At 36.8% G+C, this 19,350-nt stretch overlaps 1 protein-coding gene across 1 annotated transcript; it reads right to left on the minus strand.

The window, feature by feature from the left end:
- Positions 1-9,215: 9,215 nt before the first annotated feature.
- On the minus strand, positions 9,216-18,119 carry LOC149553758 (large ribosomal subunit protein eL36y-like). Its single transcript, XM_089789117.1, has 3 exons — positions 17,979-18,119; positions 17,681-17,880; positions 9,216-9,505 (listed from the first exon to the last, which is right to left on the minus strand). The coding sequence occupies exons 1-3, from the start codon at positions 18,078-18,080 to the stop codon at positions 9,475-9,477; spliced, it is 333 nt and encodes a 110-aa protein (XP_089645243.1). The 5' UTR covers positions 18,081-18,119; the 3' UTR covers positions 9,216-9,474.
- Positions 18,120-19,350: the final 1,231 nt, after the last annotated feature.

The following is a 19,350-nucleotide window of genomic DNA, read 5'->3' on the forward strand; positions in this document are numbered from 1 at the left end:
ATACATATATGCATATAAATATGTATACACGTGTGTGTGTGTGTGTGTGTGTGTGTGTGTGTGTGTGTAAAGTCCACGCACATGCACAACATTAAAACACACACATACACAAGAGATATATATATATATATATATATACACTTTTTATTTTATTTATTTTTAATAAACACACAATATTTGCATGTATGTTTTACTCAGACACATATGCACACATTTTTGAAAAACAAACACGTACATATGTATTGTGTGGTTATTATATATATTTACCTATATAAGTATCATAGATCGTGATAATATAATATACACATTAAACATATAATACACATTATATATATGTTTACATAAAGGATTAAAACATAGGATTAAACATAGAAGAAGCAAGGGTAGAAACATAGCACTAAACAAGTTTGTTTTCCATAATAGTAAGGATAATTATAAGTCTCACTCTACTCACATATTATTAATGGATTACCAAAAAAGAAGACATTTTAATAGATTTCTTAATTATGATTAGAGAGAATATTTAGTCTCTTGATTTACATGACACCAACTTGTTTTGTTACTTACAATCATGAAAGTAACAATAAAGATGTCACTTTTATTTTGTAAATTCTTAAATAAATACAAATAATTTTAAATTTAGCACTATAATATCAACATTTTTTACTTTTCAATATATATTGCCTTGCCAGATATTTTATCTATGAATGATGTTTGTATTTATGTAAAATTATAAAATTTGTTACAACAATAAGATTTTCAATAATAAAAAGTTAATTTTCAAAATTCCATATATTGAAATAAAAGCTTACTCATAAAAGTTTAATTTGTTATTTTTGCTTAACAATTGAATTATTAATTTTATTAAAGAAATTATTGTTTAAAATATTAACTCTCAAATTTGATTTTAGAAGGTCAGGTAACAATTATGTATAGAGCTATTTATTGGCAAAGGAGAAGAGTCTCATGTAAAAGTAAAACATTACAAAAAGGAAAAACTATATATAAAATTGATAACGAAAGTTCTGAATGCTATTCTACAGAACTTTTATTTTTATAATATAAAGAGTTTAAATTCAAAAGTGTACTTAAACGCAGCAGAAGGATTATATTGGATTATATCAAGCATAGCTTGTATGGTTTTTATAACATTTAGAAAATCAAATGGATTATATCAAGCATAGCTTGTATGGTTTTTATAACATTTAGAAAATCAAATGTTTAAAAAGTTATTGGATTATATTAACCACAGCTTGTATAGTTTTTGTAACATTAAGAAAATCAAATGTTTAAAAAGTTGTGCTGAAAAAAAAGGGCAAGGAGTACGAGTCTGCAAGGGAAAAAAATGGGTAAGGATTACGAGCCTGCAAGGGAGAAAAAAGTGTCCTATCTTGGGATTTGTACCAAACTCTTGGCTTCTATCCCAGTCTCTGTTACAGGACTAAAGCCATGTTCACCTTCAGCAAAGACTTTTCTGCAATTGTTTTTAAAAAATGAAGAAAAGTTGCAATTTTCAGCAAGGTCCAAGTGTGGGGTTCAAAGCATTATCAAGTTTTCTCTCCTGCGTGCAAGGGGTCTTCATTTGCTGCTAGTAGCAAGGAATTACAAGAGTATCAGACTAGATCTAGTTTTGGTTATGTTTCAAAGAATCATTTCATTGGGCAATAATCATTCAATAATGGATGGGACTAAAGGCATTCTCCATTAAATGAAGCTGCCACAGCTGCCCCATTGATCGCCATTTTGCTTGCTAAGTTTTACCGTCTCATTTCCTCACTTTTCACTGGATTACAGCGGGTGAAGCGACGGACCATGAGCAGAAGCATTCGGCTCTCAACCATGCTTTATATAGCTCTCCAACTTGAAAATAGGTGAAGTTAATGATCTGATCCTCTCAAACAAATCCAAGCCAATGAGCAGGGTGGCAGGAGACATTATCATTGTTTCTCATTCTTAATGGTGAATTTAAGGCGCAGCTTTACACAAACTGTAAAAAGCAAAGAAAATGAGTATGGCTAAGATATTTCCCCCATTTGCAAGGATATAGCATAGGTCAAGGAAGTGAAAAAGTCATAAAGATGACATACAATTTCTGCAAGTTTTTATTTTCTTTTTTCAAGTGGTGAAAACTTGTGTATGTCTTTTCGAGCCTGCAAAAGTTTCCAGATAAAGAGAGAATAAGGTTATAGGACTTTTTAAAGTGCACAAAAAACAATGGCTAGTAGAGCTGCTGTGTAATTTCTAGCAAGGAAAGTGGCCTGATTGTTAGAGGCAGGAGTTTTCTTTTGCCATATCATCTGACTCATGATCGATAGCATCATTGGACTGCAAAAAGCCATATTAAGTCAAGTTTTTCATGCTCCCTTGGCGAAATCTTGAGAAACTTAAAATAAATCCAACACCTAAGAATCGAGCTCCCTGCGGAGAGGTTGTCGTCAAGGAAGGAGTAATTCTCAAATGGGAGGCCAAATTTGAGAGCACTCTTGAAAGCTCTGTGATATTAGGCACCGCCTCAAAAGGATTCAGAAAAAATTTGAACGCTAACCCTAGTCAAAGCTCGATTCCAACACCCAGCCAGGTCTGAACAGAAGAGAGTTCAAGAAGACAACAAATCAGGAATTTCCGTCAAAAGCCATCAACAGCCGCTGCATCTTCCATCAAGACTCAAATTGCTCAACAATGTCTAGTCATAGTTTATCAAATCCATAAGATAAGATAAGATAACATAATGATATTAATGTCCAACAAAAGACCAAAAAGAGTTCTATGGGACTGAAAGGATTACAATAGTGAAGCAAACACCAGCAAGAGCACACAAAGGTGTCTGAACAAAAATGAATACAACCAAAGTAATAGTAACAAAGAACAAAGACAGGGAAAGCGCTAGGAGTCTTTTTTGGGCGAGAAGAATCTGTCACTAAATGATACAAATGCTGATGTGTAGAGGCATTGTACTGTCTCTAGCCTCTCCCAAAGGAGTGTCTCTGGTGCAAGAAATCAAAACAGGGTCTGACACATCTGGAAAGCCCGATAGACCAAATAGAGCTAGAAGACCTTTTCACACCACACAAAGGGGATAATGGTGTAAAGAAGGCAGTAATGATCTGAGTAGATGAGTGCTAGTGGGGAAGCAATGTTTGGATCGTGCTATCATGGAGCATGGTGGCCTCACGAAGATAAAGTGCAAGACATCTTTGATCATAATAGTTGAAAAAGTCATGGAGAGAAAACCACTCCCTGAACAGACAAAAGAATCTCCCTCTAATCTCATAATAAATGGGACATCGAAACAAGAAATGAGCCTCATTCTCCACCTCCCCTAAAGTACAAAGCATACAGATCCGCTCCCCACTATCAATATGATGATCAGTCTAGGCCCGAAGATGGTGGGAACCAACTCTAAAAGAACCTAAAGAGATCCACAAGGCATGAGACCACCGCCATGAAAGATAGCTAAGATGGACAATAATCCCATAAAAAATCTCTAAAAAGTGCTCCGCATAAAAAGACATACGTGGACGTAACCCACCAGGAGGGTTAATCCAGGTAGTAGTAATGTAACGTCTATAGATATCAAAATGAACATGCTTATTAAGCTCTTGTCAAGAAGGGAGAAGATGAGTAGGGGCATCCAAAGAGAACTGAAAAGGAGGGAGACGATCAATGTCAATCCGAATCAAACTCAGCAAAGAATGAACCTGCGCACACCAACCTCGCACGTGAGAACCAGACTCCGCATCCGCAATGGAAACAAAAGAGCAATAAGCTAAACAGGAGTAGTGGTTTTAGTCCCTAGCAATATCAGCAAACCCATGAAGACAATGAAGGAACCAAACCAAATCAAAAATGGCCGCGAGTTTGAAAGGATGAACACCAAACTCAACAAAAATTGACACTGTGAGGAATGAACTTGTGGCATCTGATGATGCGCCTCAAGAACAAAGTTTGGACTTGCTCAATCGAGGCCTAGTCAAAGCTAAAGAAGAGAAGGACTCCAAACCATAGAACCATAAAGAACAGTCAGCCACACCAAACCGTCTAAGAGGGATAGCTTAGACGAGGTATCCTAGAAGTGATGTATGAAACATTGTTTCTCAAGCAAAGCAAGAAAACCCATACCCTTATTAACTCTGGGTTGAACAACAGGTCTCATACTAAACCGCGGACCAAAAAACATGACCCCCAAATATGTGTAGGATGAAGTGATCTCAATCTCTTGGCCCTGAAAAATGAAGTAAGATGAGAAGTCATTAAACAATTAAAAACCATGACCCGAGTCTTACCCAAGTTAACCACAAGCTATCTCTGATCACAAAATAAAGCCAAGCCATCGAGAAGTCTTTGTAACCTATCTAGAGAGTAAGCAAGGAGAACCACATCATTCGCAAAAACGAGGATAGAGGTCAAAACCTGATGAAGAAAACATCCATCCCCCGGGAGCGAAGACTTCAAGAGAAAGTCCTCAAGCTCATCAATATACAACCCAAATAAAGTAGGAGAGAGAGGACACCCCTGCTTAACCCCAATGGTGCTATGGATCAGATTCAAGAAAACCTTAGGAGTCCAGAATCTACCAACCACAATCTCATACAATCTCATAATAGCGATATGCAGCATCTCAAAAATACCAATCTCCTTAAGTGTCTCAAACAAAACCACCCTAGGAACATAATCGAAAGCTTTGCGAAAATCAACAAAGCAACAGTAGACCTCCAATCTGTGTTTGGCCTCATCAATAATAGCCTGTAATGTGAAGATATGATCCATAGTCTGATAATCTACCCAAAAACCAGCCTGCCCTTTAGCCCTACAACCAATCCTGTCAAGCTCCGCAAATAGCATAGCATTAAGAGCTGTCACATACAGTTTGGCAAAAGTGTGCCCAATCATGATGGTTCTGTAGTTCCTTGAATCTGAAACATAACCAGTCTTGTGAATGGGAAAAATCAAATCTCTAGACTAAGAGGTCGAAAACCCAGTATGAATCACTCTATTAAAAAGAATAGAGAGATAGGGGCCCAGAACTGAGGCACCGAATTTGAAAAGCTCAGCCTAGAAACCCTCCTCATCAGCAACTCAACTACACTTCAATGATCTGATAGCCTCATAAATGTGGGAAGGGATGAAAAGGCAGATGGAAGGAGGCGAAGAGGGGTGAATGGAAGGCTGCCCAAGAATGTCATAAAGAGCCATGGTGTGCAAGATGAGGGAGCAAAAGTCGAGGGTGGAGGGCGGAGGGGTATGGGGGAAAAGAGTGTGCCAAAAGAGCTAGGGATTGTGGATTAGCGTAGAGCAAAGAGATTTACACTTAGAAGCAACAAAGTTACGCCTCTTCTTTCGAAGAAAATGGAGATAAAACGAGCAAATACTGGCAAAGTCAATTGAGTGAGCCTCAGAAGCAAATCGCATAAAACGATGGAAAGATTTGCAATCTGAATCGAACCACTAGTTCAGGGGACAAGTAATACAACGCTTGCTGCGAACGAGCAAAGGGGGACGATAAAGAATGGAAAGGGTGGAGACTTAAGGATAGTTGATGCGAGTAAGTCAAACATGGAGGCGGCCTCACACGAGCCTGAGAAGCACGAAGGACTGAGGAGTCTCGAGAGATGAGCGAAATAGAGCTCACAATCGCCATCGAGAAAACAGAAGCAAATGGGCAAGCGAGCAGTAATAGATGAATGATGAGGTGACATGAGAGGGGAGAGGCTAATAAGAGTACTGAGGAGAGCATGATCTGCCAGAGGAAGGCGCAAAATGGTAAAATTGCAAATGCAAGGTATGAAGAAGGGACAAGCCAGGGCGTAATCAATGACACTAGCACCACCACAATGAGGCCAACAAGTGAAGATCTCATAACCAAAAAAGCAAGAGACGTCGTTCAAGATCACCAAGCCGAAAGATGCACAAAGCCGCAACAAATGTCTGTCATAAACAGATAACGGCCCATGCACATCCTTGGAACACCTCTGAAGCCCTAAATAGGCAAGATCAATCTCAATGGAGCATATGAAATCCGAACTACAATCATAAAGTGAAGTCTGGAGTCTGGGTCTCGCATTAAAGTCCTCGAGTAAAATAATGTCCCCTAGAACAGCAAACTGAGAAATGGTCTCACAAAGATCGATAAAAGGGTCTCTGTCATCAATAGCATAGTGAGAGGAGGTCAATGGAAAGTAGCAAGCAGCCAAATAAAGATCTCTCTGACGGTGACACTTACGATCAATGCGAACCCACATAAATCTAGCAAACATGTTTGAGTGTACAATAGAAGTGGTACTAAAAATATCATTTTTAATCAAACAAGCATCACCACTCGAGCCTCGTACACTACCAAAAACACGAACCTCCTCATGACAAATAAATAACCACTAAAAATCGGTAACACCTAAAAGAGGACGTGCAGGACTCTCATGAGTCTCGATTATGACAAGAATATCAGTGGCACCCACAGCATCCCAAAGAAGACCAAGTAATAACCATAAAAATCCATTACCATTCTAGCAATTAACAAGAAAGGAGCAAGTGGGGGTCTCCCTCTCGTCCAATTGCTAGTGGGACCGTCATTTGGCATTGGGGGCCTACCTCTCTTCCCAACCCCTGAGAACAAAATCTCTAATAACTACTTTTAAGTTTCTAATAACTACCCATTTACCATCCCGCCTCACCTCAACAACAATTTTTTGAGCTTGTTTGAGCTCTACAACTTGAGCCTTCATGAGATCTTCATCTAAGAAGATTTTAAAAAGAAGAGAAAATAACTTACTCTTAGCACGTAGAGCCCAGAGCCTGTCAACAAGTGAAAGGAATCTAATAAAAAGAAAATCACCATGACCGAACCACCACCAATTCACCGTGATGTCAGTAAGACCAAATTGGTCACAAAAGAAAGAGCATCCAACTACGAGAGGATCATGAGTAGAGGAAAGTCCACAAACTTGCAAGTTAAGCTCATGGACCCGTCTCATCCTCTCATCTTCGATCTTACCTAGTACCATTTTATTAATATTAGCTAGAGATTGAGAGTTTGACTTACTACAAAGAGATGCCCATGACTTGACTTTCAGTTTGGTTTCAGATACAAGATAGGAGTGCTTAGCTGCTATGATTGATTGTTGTTCTTTGATGGAATCAAGTCCTTCCAATTGCGAAATAATAAAATTGATACTAGTTTGCAGACTTGTTATTTTTATAGTAAAAGTATTTGAAAAACTTTGGAAATCGAGCCATACTCCACTTGTGGCACTCTTCAATTCAGAAATGGTTTCGGATAGAGGCAACATGTTCCTTCAACTGCAAATAATCTGATTCTAGTTTGGAGATCCTATCACAGCCTGTGATAGGTGATGAGTTGTTGTCCATGGGCTGATCTTGAATCAACATTGTCCGCCATAATGAAACCGCAAACCCAACACAGAAAACCTAGTACTCACAAAAACCCGCAACGCACACCAAACCACCCTAGAAAATACGTAAGCAAGACCCTCAGGCCGACCTGAAGAGAGGTATAACACCCACGACTTGCAAAAAAATACCCATGGCTTGCAAAAAAATACCCACACAGAATGTGAGGTAGAGCACCCACAACATGCAGAGAAATACCCACTGCGGGCAAACACACACAACATAAGATTGCGATGAGAAATCAAACCAAAAGAAAAGTCCTCGCGACTACAATCAACAACCCAGCACAAACAGAAGGCAACATGACCACGGCTGGAGGTGAAAACACCACAAAATATAGGCCAAACGAAAGTGAACACAAACCTGCAAACCCACATCGCAACCATGTCAAAAAACACCAGCAAAAACTTCACAGGTTGAGATTTCGCGACCACCCCACAAAGCAACTGAACCCCACAACACACCAAAAAGAAACAAGCCTCTAGAATCAACGACGACATGATCCATGAATGATCACAGAAGGCGTCAAGGTCGCGTTCGCGAAAAAGAAAGAGCATTACAAGGTCGTAGCAAAGATCGCAACAGAATATGTCGTGCACCTTCCGAAAGGTGCTTTCTAGATTTGTAATTCTATAGATTTTTGGATTAGAAAATTATTTTTACCCTTTGCAAAATTTGTGTTAGCCAATTACAAAATAAGAATTAGGGAATAAAAATTAATTTAAAACTATACTAATGATGACCATAAATAGATTTTATTTGTTTTTCATTTTTTAACTTTTGTTAGTTGTAACTTTTTTTCTTTCTATTTTGAGAAAATATTATATATACTATTCCTCATTTTCTAACATCTCATTTATTTCTTATGTTCTCATTTTTACTGCCCATGTTCTTGCTTTTCTATTCCGTCATTGGGGGTTTGTTCCTTATGGTTCCTTGTCTAGCCATCTTCTCTATACTTATCCTCATTTTCTAACATCTCATTTATTTCTTATGTTCTCATATTTACTTCCCATGTTCTTTCTTTTCTATTCTGCCATTGGGGGTTTGTTCCTTGTGGTACCTTGTCTAGCCATCTAAACTATTATTTTTATCTTAGGTGTGCATGCAATCTCTCTTCCCTTCGTCCCTTTATCTTTTGATCAGTCAGCATTTGCAACTCACTTTTCACTTTGTTTTGCATATCTTGCTCTCTTTCAAACTGATAATGGATCAAGTAGTGTGATTTAAAATGTTGATGGTTAAAACCCTTTTCACAATTGAATCCAGAAACAAATCAATGTAATGAGCCTACACAGCCAAATATGCTTAAAACTGTTACTCCTGTTACTCCACCACCATGGATCGTGATAATTTATAAAAACACTCCTTAAAAAACCAGAGAGCATCTACTAGTCTCTATGTTTTATAATTTTGCATTCAATCATTGAGAATATACATACAGACATTTTAAATCTAAATTGTCAACAAATAAATTAAAAATGATGCCAAACAATTTAGCCCCCATCCAAAAGAGACTTGTACAAATTACAAAACAGAGAACTAATATTTATCATCAAAACCACAACCTTAAACCTTCTGCTCCAGCCTCTACTTAAAAACAATAATACAGTAATGGGCGCTTTGTACCATGTCTTGTTAGAGCGGGGCACTGAAAGGAGAATTCTAATTCTGTAACTTTAGGCATCATATTCATTAACATTTCTAATTGAACACTAATACCGTTGGTTTTTTTTTATGTCAATACCAAACCATTGCAGGACTAAACTTTATTCAAGAACACGAATTATGATAAGAGAATACCAATCCAATTATATAACTTTTTAGAACCTATTCATAAATAAACATTTCCCTTATCAATGTTCAAAAATGTTGCAAACGAGACGATAAAAAGATCGATTTCCACCAATGAACTATCTCTTGAACTAAACCAAACTAATGTTTACTATATGCCATTCAAATGTTTACTCGCCTACAAAAGTATTTCATCGGTAGATGTCACTGGACTTAAATACAATACGGATTGACCAAACAAAAAATGAACCATATTGTTCAAGGAAACGTATTAAATCACTTCTTCTTTTCAGTAGTTCCAGCCGACCTGAAAAAAATGAAACATAATTTAGTGTCTTGTAATAAAATATTGAATACAGCTAGATTTTTAAACATTTTGTTGAATACACTCGAACATTACAATTATAATTTTAATTTGAAGGAAATTTGACAACAAATTACAATAATTAAACCATCCCAGTGTCGGTTTCCCACTACAGAACACAGAAATTGGAAGAAGCTTATAAATAGTACCAGAAAATGTGACATTGAGAAGCAACAAAAGTAAAAATTTGTAGAGGAAATGGGGGCAATAAATGTCCAAATTCACCTCCTCTAAAAACTTTACTCATCAATGTCAGTTCATTCATTCTCACCAAGCATAGCAGGTCACATATAAACATACGACAATGACCAAAACGCTCAAATCCTTTACTGGGTAGTTCCTTGCCCACAACAATGCAAGATCACGGGGACAATGACCGGGCAAACACCACTAGTCTAGTTTTTTATTCTGAGAGGATGCGTACCAGTTTACAACCAAATTACATCTCAAGCTACAGTATTTATTTGTTTTGCTTCAATCACAACTCAACATATATGCCATGTGCAAACCATGTCTAATGAGAGATACACCTCTACACCCAAGTTATCAATTTGAAGAATCAGTATACCTGAGAATAGTGAAAATCTATTTTTAAGCTTTTTCAATTTAAACAATATAGCTGACTCGTGATGGAGAAAACAATAAAATCTGAAACATAATTTCCTATCAATGTGACGTGCCCAATTTATTCAGGTGATCACTGTATTATCATCCATAATATAAACCTCATTGTTCTGCAACCATTATAAATAATTAGAATTATCATTTATAACAGAAGCCTCGTTGCTCTACAACCATTATAATAGTTAGAAATTACTGCCAGTTCATTCTAGAACGGTGGTGTGGCGACAATGGAGGCCACATTCACTCTAGTCTGACGGAACAGAGGCTGAAGAGGTTGCTCAAGTGAAAAACGAGAAGAATTGTGATCAAAGCTGCATTGAAATTGGTGGGTGGTGTGCACGTCATTGATAAGAGGCACCAATATCATTTGAACACAGATACCCTGTCTTTAGTACCCACATGGGGGCTTGAAGTGGCTACGGATGTGGCAAATATCAAATGGGTTTTGCATTCTCTTTTTGATGAAGATTTGATGCTTGGGCGGCATTCAGTATTGGAATCAGCAGTTCCAGGCATCAGCATTGACATGACCAAAGCTACCCAGGACCCATGGATGCACGAGGAGGGGATCACAGAAAATCAGGTTGTCATAGAGGGCAGCATGCTACTTTGGTCCAAAGGAATCAAAAACATACAAGAAGAAGAACACCATTGGGAAGATCCCTACACAATCAAAAAAGGGCATCGCTGTCTGTAATGCTTTGGGTGAAGTTCTAGCAATAGGTGACATTAATACTAGAAAAGCAAATTACCAACCTCTTAACCTGAAAAGAAGATACAAAGAAAGAAATTATCCCCCCTATGGCTAGAAGCAGGGAATGATCAGTTTTGGGAAAGATCTTCCATAATCATTACAGGGCAGAGCTATTGGGCTTATATGGCTTATACAACATGGTAATAAGCTAATATGCTACAGTATGAAACTGTGGCCAAATTCAGGAAACATTACCTGTAAAACATATAACAGACAAAGTGTGGTTGATTATGGCATTTGTTTTGATCACATCACAAGGGTAAAAGAAATAGAGATAGGAGAATGCCCTATATGGCTATATAACAGACAAAGTGTGGTTGATTATGGCATTTGCTTTGATCACATCACAAGGGTAAAAGAAATAGAGATAGGCGAATGCCCTATATGGCTAAAATCATATCACAACCAATTTATTTAAAATTGGCCTCTCTCTTTAACAAGCTGCAGAAAGAGCAAATTCAGCCTAAGCAAAGAAAGCAGCCCTCGTTTGGCAAAATTAAAACAACAGAGGATAATCAGAAAATATTTGAGGATGCTCTTTAAGGGTTGATTTGGAGCTCCAAGAGGGAAATTTAAACACACAGAGCAGCAAAATGTAAGCAAAGATACTTTAGTTCCTCTAATTCTCAGGGCATTGGGAAAGTGTAAAAGAAGAAATCCCAAACAAGGCAAAAAAACCTTTTCCGGCAGAACCCTTGGCTTGGCAATGAGTGCAAGCTAGCTAAAACAAATCTGAGAAAGTGAATGAGAATGAGAAACAAAAATCCATTAAGAAGTTAAAAAGGAACATACATAAGAATAAAAAGGATGGAGCTGATTGCTCCTGGAAGCCAAAACCACAAAAGAATTTGACAAGAGTTGCAACAGAAGACAAAACAAATAGAAGGCAACAACTCAAAGCCCCAACGATTTAGAATATGCAAAAATGCTATATGAGAGTGAGAATGAATGAAGGATTTTAATAACGTCCACAAGGCCAAAGCAGCATATGGGACCCACCTGTTAACAACTAGCCTAATCCAGCTGTAATCCTTTCACTCATTCTTCTCTTCTTTGGCATATTTTGATGATCAAGTTTGTGGTCTTATCCAACTGCTTTTCTTCGAAGAGGTGGCCCATACTGCTGTTTTCTAACATCTATGAATACACAGAATAGGCAGGTCCTATCTTCTCATTCTTCTTTTGGCACTCTCCATCTACCCGTCTCGCATCTCAAATGGTGAGAACTAGTTCTAAGCTGGGCTATAAGCATTTATGCCTTCCACTTAATTGCTGTACCTCAATACACTTTTTCCTCGTGGCGTGTGTTGGGGTTAAATTCCTTAACATTGTGAGATTTTTTCCTCCCCATGTGCCTTGTCCACGTGATGTTACAGAATCTTTGGCGAACAAACTTCTTAATTTCTTCGGTACTATCCAGGCAGCTATGTATGTTGACATCCCACTTTTGCATCCATTTGTTGTTTTGCTTCATCCATGTGTTTTTCTCCTTTCTAGCTTTCCTTTAGTGACTAGCTTAGGCCAACGATGCTTTCCCATGCCGGACCATAGCATCAACTTCCAAGGGAAAGGCACCCACTTCAACCAATCAGATCTCATAAGGCACTGAGGTTTTGATTTTGGGGTTACTGATGATAAGGTGTTTTTGTATTCTTTCTACCTGTCTCCATTTCTGATCCAACAAGCTGCTGCCCCAAATTTAACATCCATATAAAATCAAAGGTGTGACAAGTAGCCAAAATAACATTTTCTTTGTCTTCCAATCCCAAAGTTCTACATCCCTGCACTTACTTTGTAAAGAATACATCGCCTTCCAGCCCCCTTGAATCCTCTTAGATCTGCACATTCCCCAACTAAGTTTGCTCTGGTATTCTGTTCCCAAGTAATTGTATGAGCTCACAATCTCTAGAGGGTTACCCTTAAAGAGAAAAGTGTATAGGGGTCTCTTGTTTCTTTTCAACAAGAAGATCATACCGTTGGTTTTGCTGGTGTTATCTTTCATACCTACCTCCTCGCAAAAGCTTTCCAATGCCTTCCAAGTGCTCTCTCAAACCATTGGCTGTCTTGGAGATAATGATGAGATCAACTGCATATAACAATAGTTTTATTACATAACTAGCCAGCTGAACCCCCTTAGATCTGCACATTCCCCAACTAAGTTTGCTCTGGTATTCTGTTCCCAAGTAATTGTATGAGCTCACAATCCCTAGAGGATTACCCTTAAAGAGAAAAGTGTATAGGGGTCTCTTGTTTCTTTTCAACAAGAAGATCATACTGTTGGTTTTGCTGGTGTTATCTTTCATACCTACCTCCTCGCAAAAGCTTTCCAATGCCTTCCAAGTGCTCTCTCAAACCATTGGCTGTCTTGGAGATAATGATGAGATCAACTGCATATAACAATAGTTTTATTACATAACTAGCCAGCTGAACCCCCTCACCTCTAGCACTATCTAACCATGCTTCCAACTTGTCAATGTGAAGCCCAAACTAAGTTGGAGATAGCAAGCACCTTGTTTGACCCCTATGTCCCTGCCAAAGCATTCTGACAGCCCATCTGTGGTTCTGATTTTGGCCTTAACCAGTTCATATAATCTATGTATTGCTATCCTTAACACCATAGGGATCCCCAACTCTTCCATTCTTTTCCAAAGTTTGTGACAAGGTACTAAATCAGTTCATATAGTCTATGTATTGCTATCCTTGACACTATAGGGATTCCCAGCTCTTCCATTCTTTTCCAAAGTTTGTGACGAGGTACTATGTCAAAGGTTTTTTCGAAGTCCACAAAACAGCAAAAAGCCTCACCCCTTGGAGTGTCCCATATTTTCTCAACTAAGCATCTAAGAGTCGCCCCGTGATCAATAGTGGAGTGTTTGGGTCTAAAGTCTGCTTGACCCTTTGCTCTTTTTGCCTCTGTTTCAACCCACTTAATGATTTTTCGTTCTACCATGCTTCCAAATAGCTTAGAGTGTCCCATATTTTTCTCAACTAAGCATCTAAGAGTCGCCCCATGATCAATAGTGGAGTGTTTGGGTCTAAAGCCTACTTCTCCCTTTGCTCTTTTTTCCTCTGTTTCAACCCACTTATTGATTTTTCATTCTACCATGCTTCCAAATAGCTTGCCAAGAAGGGGACTGATTATGATGGTCCAATAGTTAAGAGGGGTTATTTGTGTCTCCACTTTTGTAGATCAAAGCCACCACACCGATCATCCAATTTTTGGGGAAACCCTCCTTATTGGCACTGTTAAAAATACAGTTGATATGTGGTACAAGCAAATCAATGCCCCATTTTAGATATTTAGCTTGAAGCCCATCAATATCCATCGCTTTACCTGTCGCTAACCTCCTTATGCCTTGGGTGACATCATCAATGCTGAATAGGTCTTTTGTGTGCATAATTATTGGGGTACCATGTTCATCTTGCTCGCATTCATAAAGCACTTTGGTATTCTCTAGCCATTGTGTTCCGCTTATATTATTCTTTTCCTACTTCTTTTTATGTTTGAATTCATTCCAAAACTTTTTGGGGTTGTTTTTCCTGAGATTAATCAACTCAAGTCTTATTAAGATCACATATCGTTTCTTCTTTCATCTTAGCAGATTGATATACTCCTTATTTTTTTCATTATCCTTTTGTCCTCTCATACTGCTTTTTGCTCTCTGTCAATCATCATCAAACCACGGGTTAGCCGAGACTGTATCCTTTTTGCCTCTTTTGGGTTCAGATCTTTTACATTCCTCAAAGCCATAAATGGGCTTTTCATAATATAAGATAAACATAGACTCCCCGATAATCAAGGCCACAAATGAGCTTTTCATAATGTAAGATAATTTTCAAGGAATAGAGAGATTGGCAAGGGAAATAGGGCCTTGATATTGATGGGCTGCAAGCTGAATATTTGAAACATGCCATCAATGTCCTGGCATCTCATATATATTGTATCTTCAATAATTTCAATAAGGATGGATTTCCTAAAAATTGGACAACTAATGGAGTGAACCCTCTCCACAAAAGTGGAGACAAGGGCAGTTTAATTTCAAACCAAAACATTCCACTATTTATCTCAGTGATACACTAAGATTCCCGGTTGAAAAGATATGCAACACAAAGTGTGAGGAGGCCTTTTGCTCCTTTGTTGACTTTAGAGAGGCTTTTGACATTGTCCCACAAGACAAGTTGTGGGATAGAATCGAACAACTAAATATTTCTATTGAGCTCAAGGCTGCAGTACATAGACTATATGAGAGAGTCGTGGCTATAATCAGAACTACGGATGGGATGTGATATCCAGGGATTTAAAGCTGGGCTCTGCATCAGTAGGATTTTGAGGTCAACCAGCACAGGTGAGTGGAAGAACACCCAAGAATTACAAGGAGACAAGAGATGCAGAGGGAGTCTCATTTTGCACCTGGTAATGAATGCAGTGGGGCAGATAGGTGGTATGGGTAACATAGCCTTTGTCTGGATAATTTCTAATTATGGTTTTGTGATTAAGGGGATGGATTTTCTGACTATCCAAAAATGGATCTTACAAGCATTATGCATGAGAAACAAGGATTAAAAACACTGAACAATCGCCACCAGGACATGGAGGTACTTGGAATTACTGAAGAATGGTATCAGTAGCAGTACAGCTAATTTCAAAACAAGGAGATGGATGTATTTGAAAGACACAAAGTTTATATAGTTTATTACTTTTCAAAAAATAGCATGACAGAAATAGCATATCGGCCATACAAGAACATCAAATAGCTAAATTACTGGTTCCAATCTGGAAGGGCATGCAGATCATAAATTGTGTTGTTAATAGTCAAAGTTTACTTCATATCATGGGACTTTGGAAAATAAATATGAGATGGCTGAGATCAATGCATTAATATATTTATGAGAGGATTGTTTATTAATATATTATTAGCATGAGACTATTGTTGAAGAACCATTGACAAAGACCAAACATTAGTGTCATAATTATTTATTCATCACACCTAGATAGAAATATGAAGTATTCAAGCCTGGTAGATTAAATACTGCCATGAACAGAAACAAAGTACCTACAGATTTTTAGTTGTTTCGAGTCTGACTGCACTTGTAGTTTGCGGAAGGATTGCTCTCGATTGAAGGTTGTTTATAGGGACATTTGTGCAAGCAGTTTTCATCAGATTTTTGAGTTTTTGTAACTATTTCAAGCTTTATCTTTAATTAAGTGTGCCTAGGGCATCCAGATGCACTTGGATTCTTACACGGAGCACTTTTCTCCCTGGATACGCTGGATGCACATCCAGATGCACCCACAGGGAGAAAAATAGCTCACTGTGGGCATCCAAGCACACCCACACCAGAATCTGGCAAAGAATGCACCAGCATCCAGATACATGGGCAGACTGCACACACCCAGCAACTGAGGTGAATAGTGAAGACCATTTTAGAGCATTACAATGATGGGAAATCAGTCCCGAAAGTGTCTACACTATAAGTTAATCAGATCACTGTAACTTTGAATGGATTTTTGTATCAAACAAAATATCAGCACAAAATACTAGGGAGGCTAGTTTTATTTGTGAATTGTTGCATCAACCAAGATAACAATATAAACAATATAATACACTGGATTTTGCATCATACAAAACATCCGCAATAATTCTTATGGCTTTAATGCATTTTTCTTTTGAGAGACAAATATTTCTGTTCGGTAGACTTCAGTGACAACAGAAGGCAACAGAAGACAGCATCCAGAAGAAAACTGTGTATTGGTAAGTTCCAAGATACATGTGCATCTCCATCTCCCAGACAAGTCAGTGGAAACTTGGATTAAACATAGCTTTGAATGGATCATTAAAACCAGTCCCAAAACAAGGTTAATATTCCGAATGAATGTAGACTTCAATACTAAAGGCCAAATACAAAAATTCATTGCCCCGAAAGAAAACCCTTCTAGAAAAACTATTACCAAAATAAAAATTCATCACTCCAGTCATCTCAAAACCATAATCAAGATAAATTCAATTATTATCTTCCTAAAAGATACATGATCGACAAATATTGTCTGCAAACCTCCGATGAATTTCATCCGATCAATTTATTTGTAATATTCATTAAAATTTCAGATCAAACTATTAATTTGTCATCCTCGCAAAAAAATTGAACAAAAGAGGATGTCAGCAGTGAAAACAGAAAGAATAGCATCTACAAACCATAACCATCGGATCACGTGACTATAACAATCAAGCCTTTAGGATCAAACAAAAAAGCATCCGGAAACCCTAAACAAACAAAACAGGATCCGCACATCCCTGCTAAAAGGTTTCATATTTAACCAGGCACTATCATTGTCAAATTCAAGCCTTAAACATGAAAAAATGGCATCTGAAAACCCTTAAAATCTAAAATAAATAGAGAATTCAAAAGCCCACTGGTAAAAATAAATAAAAAACGCGCCACTATTAAGAAAATAGACGGTATCCGAAAGAGAAGTCAAAACTACAAGTATACGACCAAAGAAGATATCAATGCATGAAAACACCAAGTATAAACATTAAAGAGCATTCAGAAAAGCCTCGTATTCTTTAAAAAACAAAATCATTTTTTTAAATAATTATAGAATTAAAAAATAAAAACTGGTATCAGCGCACTTTAATCATGGAACAAGGGCATCTGAAAGTCCCGATTTTTTACGATGTGGTAATATCAAAAACCTAATTACAATATTATTAAAAACAATAAACAGTGACATTACACACCTCATCTTCCTGAGAACATTGGACATCTCCTCTCGCTTCTTCTTGGCTCTCTTGTGGGTGCCGAGTTTCTTCTTTGCCACTTTCAATGCCCGCTTATCCTTCCCCACCTTCAACAGCTCAGTGATTCGTTTTTCGTAAGGAGCAAATCCAGCCACTTCCCGTATCAATTTTCTGACAAAATCCGTTCTCTTGCTTCTCTTCTGAAAAGTATTTGAGATGGAAATTAGAATCAAAGCGGCACACAGGATGTTATAGGGTTAATCTGAGACCCTAATTTACTTTAAATGGATTCCCTTACCCCTTTGTTAGCGGAAGGACGCAAGGCTGGCTGCCGCTTTGTAACGACATGACCCCTGTTAATGCCTACAAAAATCCCCGATTTCACCTGCGGCGGCGCCATGGCTTCTCCTACCTCACTCTCCTACCGAAAATCAGAGACACTAACAGTCCGCACCATCCGATATATATTAGGGTTTGTAGAAGAGTTTAGGGTTTAGTGGACTTTTTTCGCTTTTCTGTGTCCCTACAAAAGTGTTTATTAATTTTTAGTTTTTAAAATCAACTGACCAAATTAAATACCATTTCAAATGTCTATTGATGATAAAAAGTAAATAATAATTTTCAATTTATATAATATAATATTTACTAAAATCTTTTAAATAGATTAATAAGTATTTATTTAAATTTAATTTATCAAATATAGAAAAAAAATCTATTATGAAAAATTAATAAAAGAAATACAAAAAATAACATGAAAAAATAATGTCTTTAACAACTATTGACTAAATAAATTATAGAAACTAAAATATATATTTAATATAAAAAAATCTAAACTAATATAAAAAATAATTTAAAAACTAATTATTTTTTAATCATTTAAAAAAACTCAATCAAAAAGTCTATTATGAAAAATTAATAAGAGAATTTTTTTTTTAAATGAAAAAGTAACACATCTCTAACAAATATTCTATTGACTAAATAAATTGTAGAAACTTAAAAATAATATTTAAAGAAAAAAAATTAAACTAATATAAAAATAATTTAAAAACTAAAATGTAAATCAATTTTAAATATCAAAGTTAAATAAATAGAGATCACAAGATCTAATGTGAAGATGGAAAGTAATTTTTTTTTAAATAAATAGATTTAAAAATAGTTTAAAATGGAGATAACAACTAATAAATATCAGAACAAGAATTAAAAGTGGAGTGAAATAAAAATTGGTCAATAAAAATAATTAATTGAAATGATTTACAATTTTTCGGTCAAACTTACCACTTTTTTTTTGTAAAAAAATCGATTTTCATGAACAAAGTTCCCACAAATAGTCTATTGGCTAAACTATCAGCTAAATTATTTTCTATTTTGTATGATTTAATAAATCTCATTTATCGTTAATTATATTAGACTATAGCAATTTTAGTAAGGTGTAAAATTAATTCTCTTCAACAAAAAGATAACAGATATTAAGTATGATATATCATGCATTAATAACAAATTTTATTTATTTTATCTTAAAACGATAATACATATTGAACCATTTCTATGGGAATTTTGGAGTAGTGCATCTATGCAAATTTGGGAGGACTTGGTGTGAACAGATTATAGAGTGGCAAATTGAGTCTACCGCCATCTTTGAGTTTTAGGACAGAATATTTTTTATGATCTAA

This window comes from Cupressus sempervirens, chromosome 6, assembly GCF_028749045.1.
Source record: "Cupressus sempervirens isolate cs-2001-9-10 chromosome 6, ASM2874904v1, whole genome shotgun sequence".
Classification (NCBI taxonomy): Eukaryota; Viridiplantae; Streptophyta; class Pinopsida; order Cupressales; family Cupressaceae; genus Cupressus; species Cupressus sempervirens.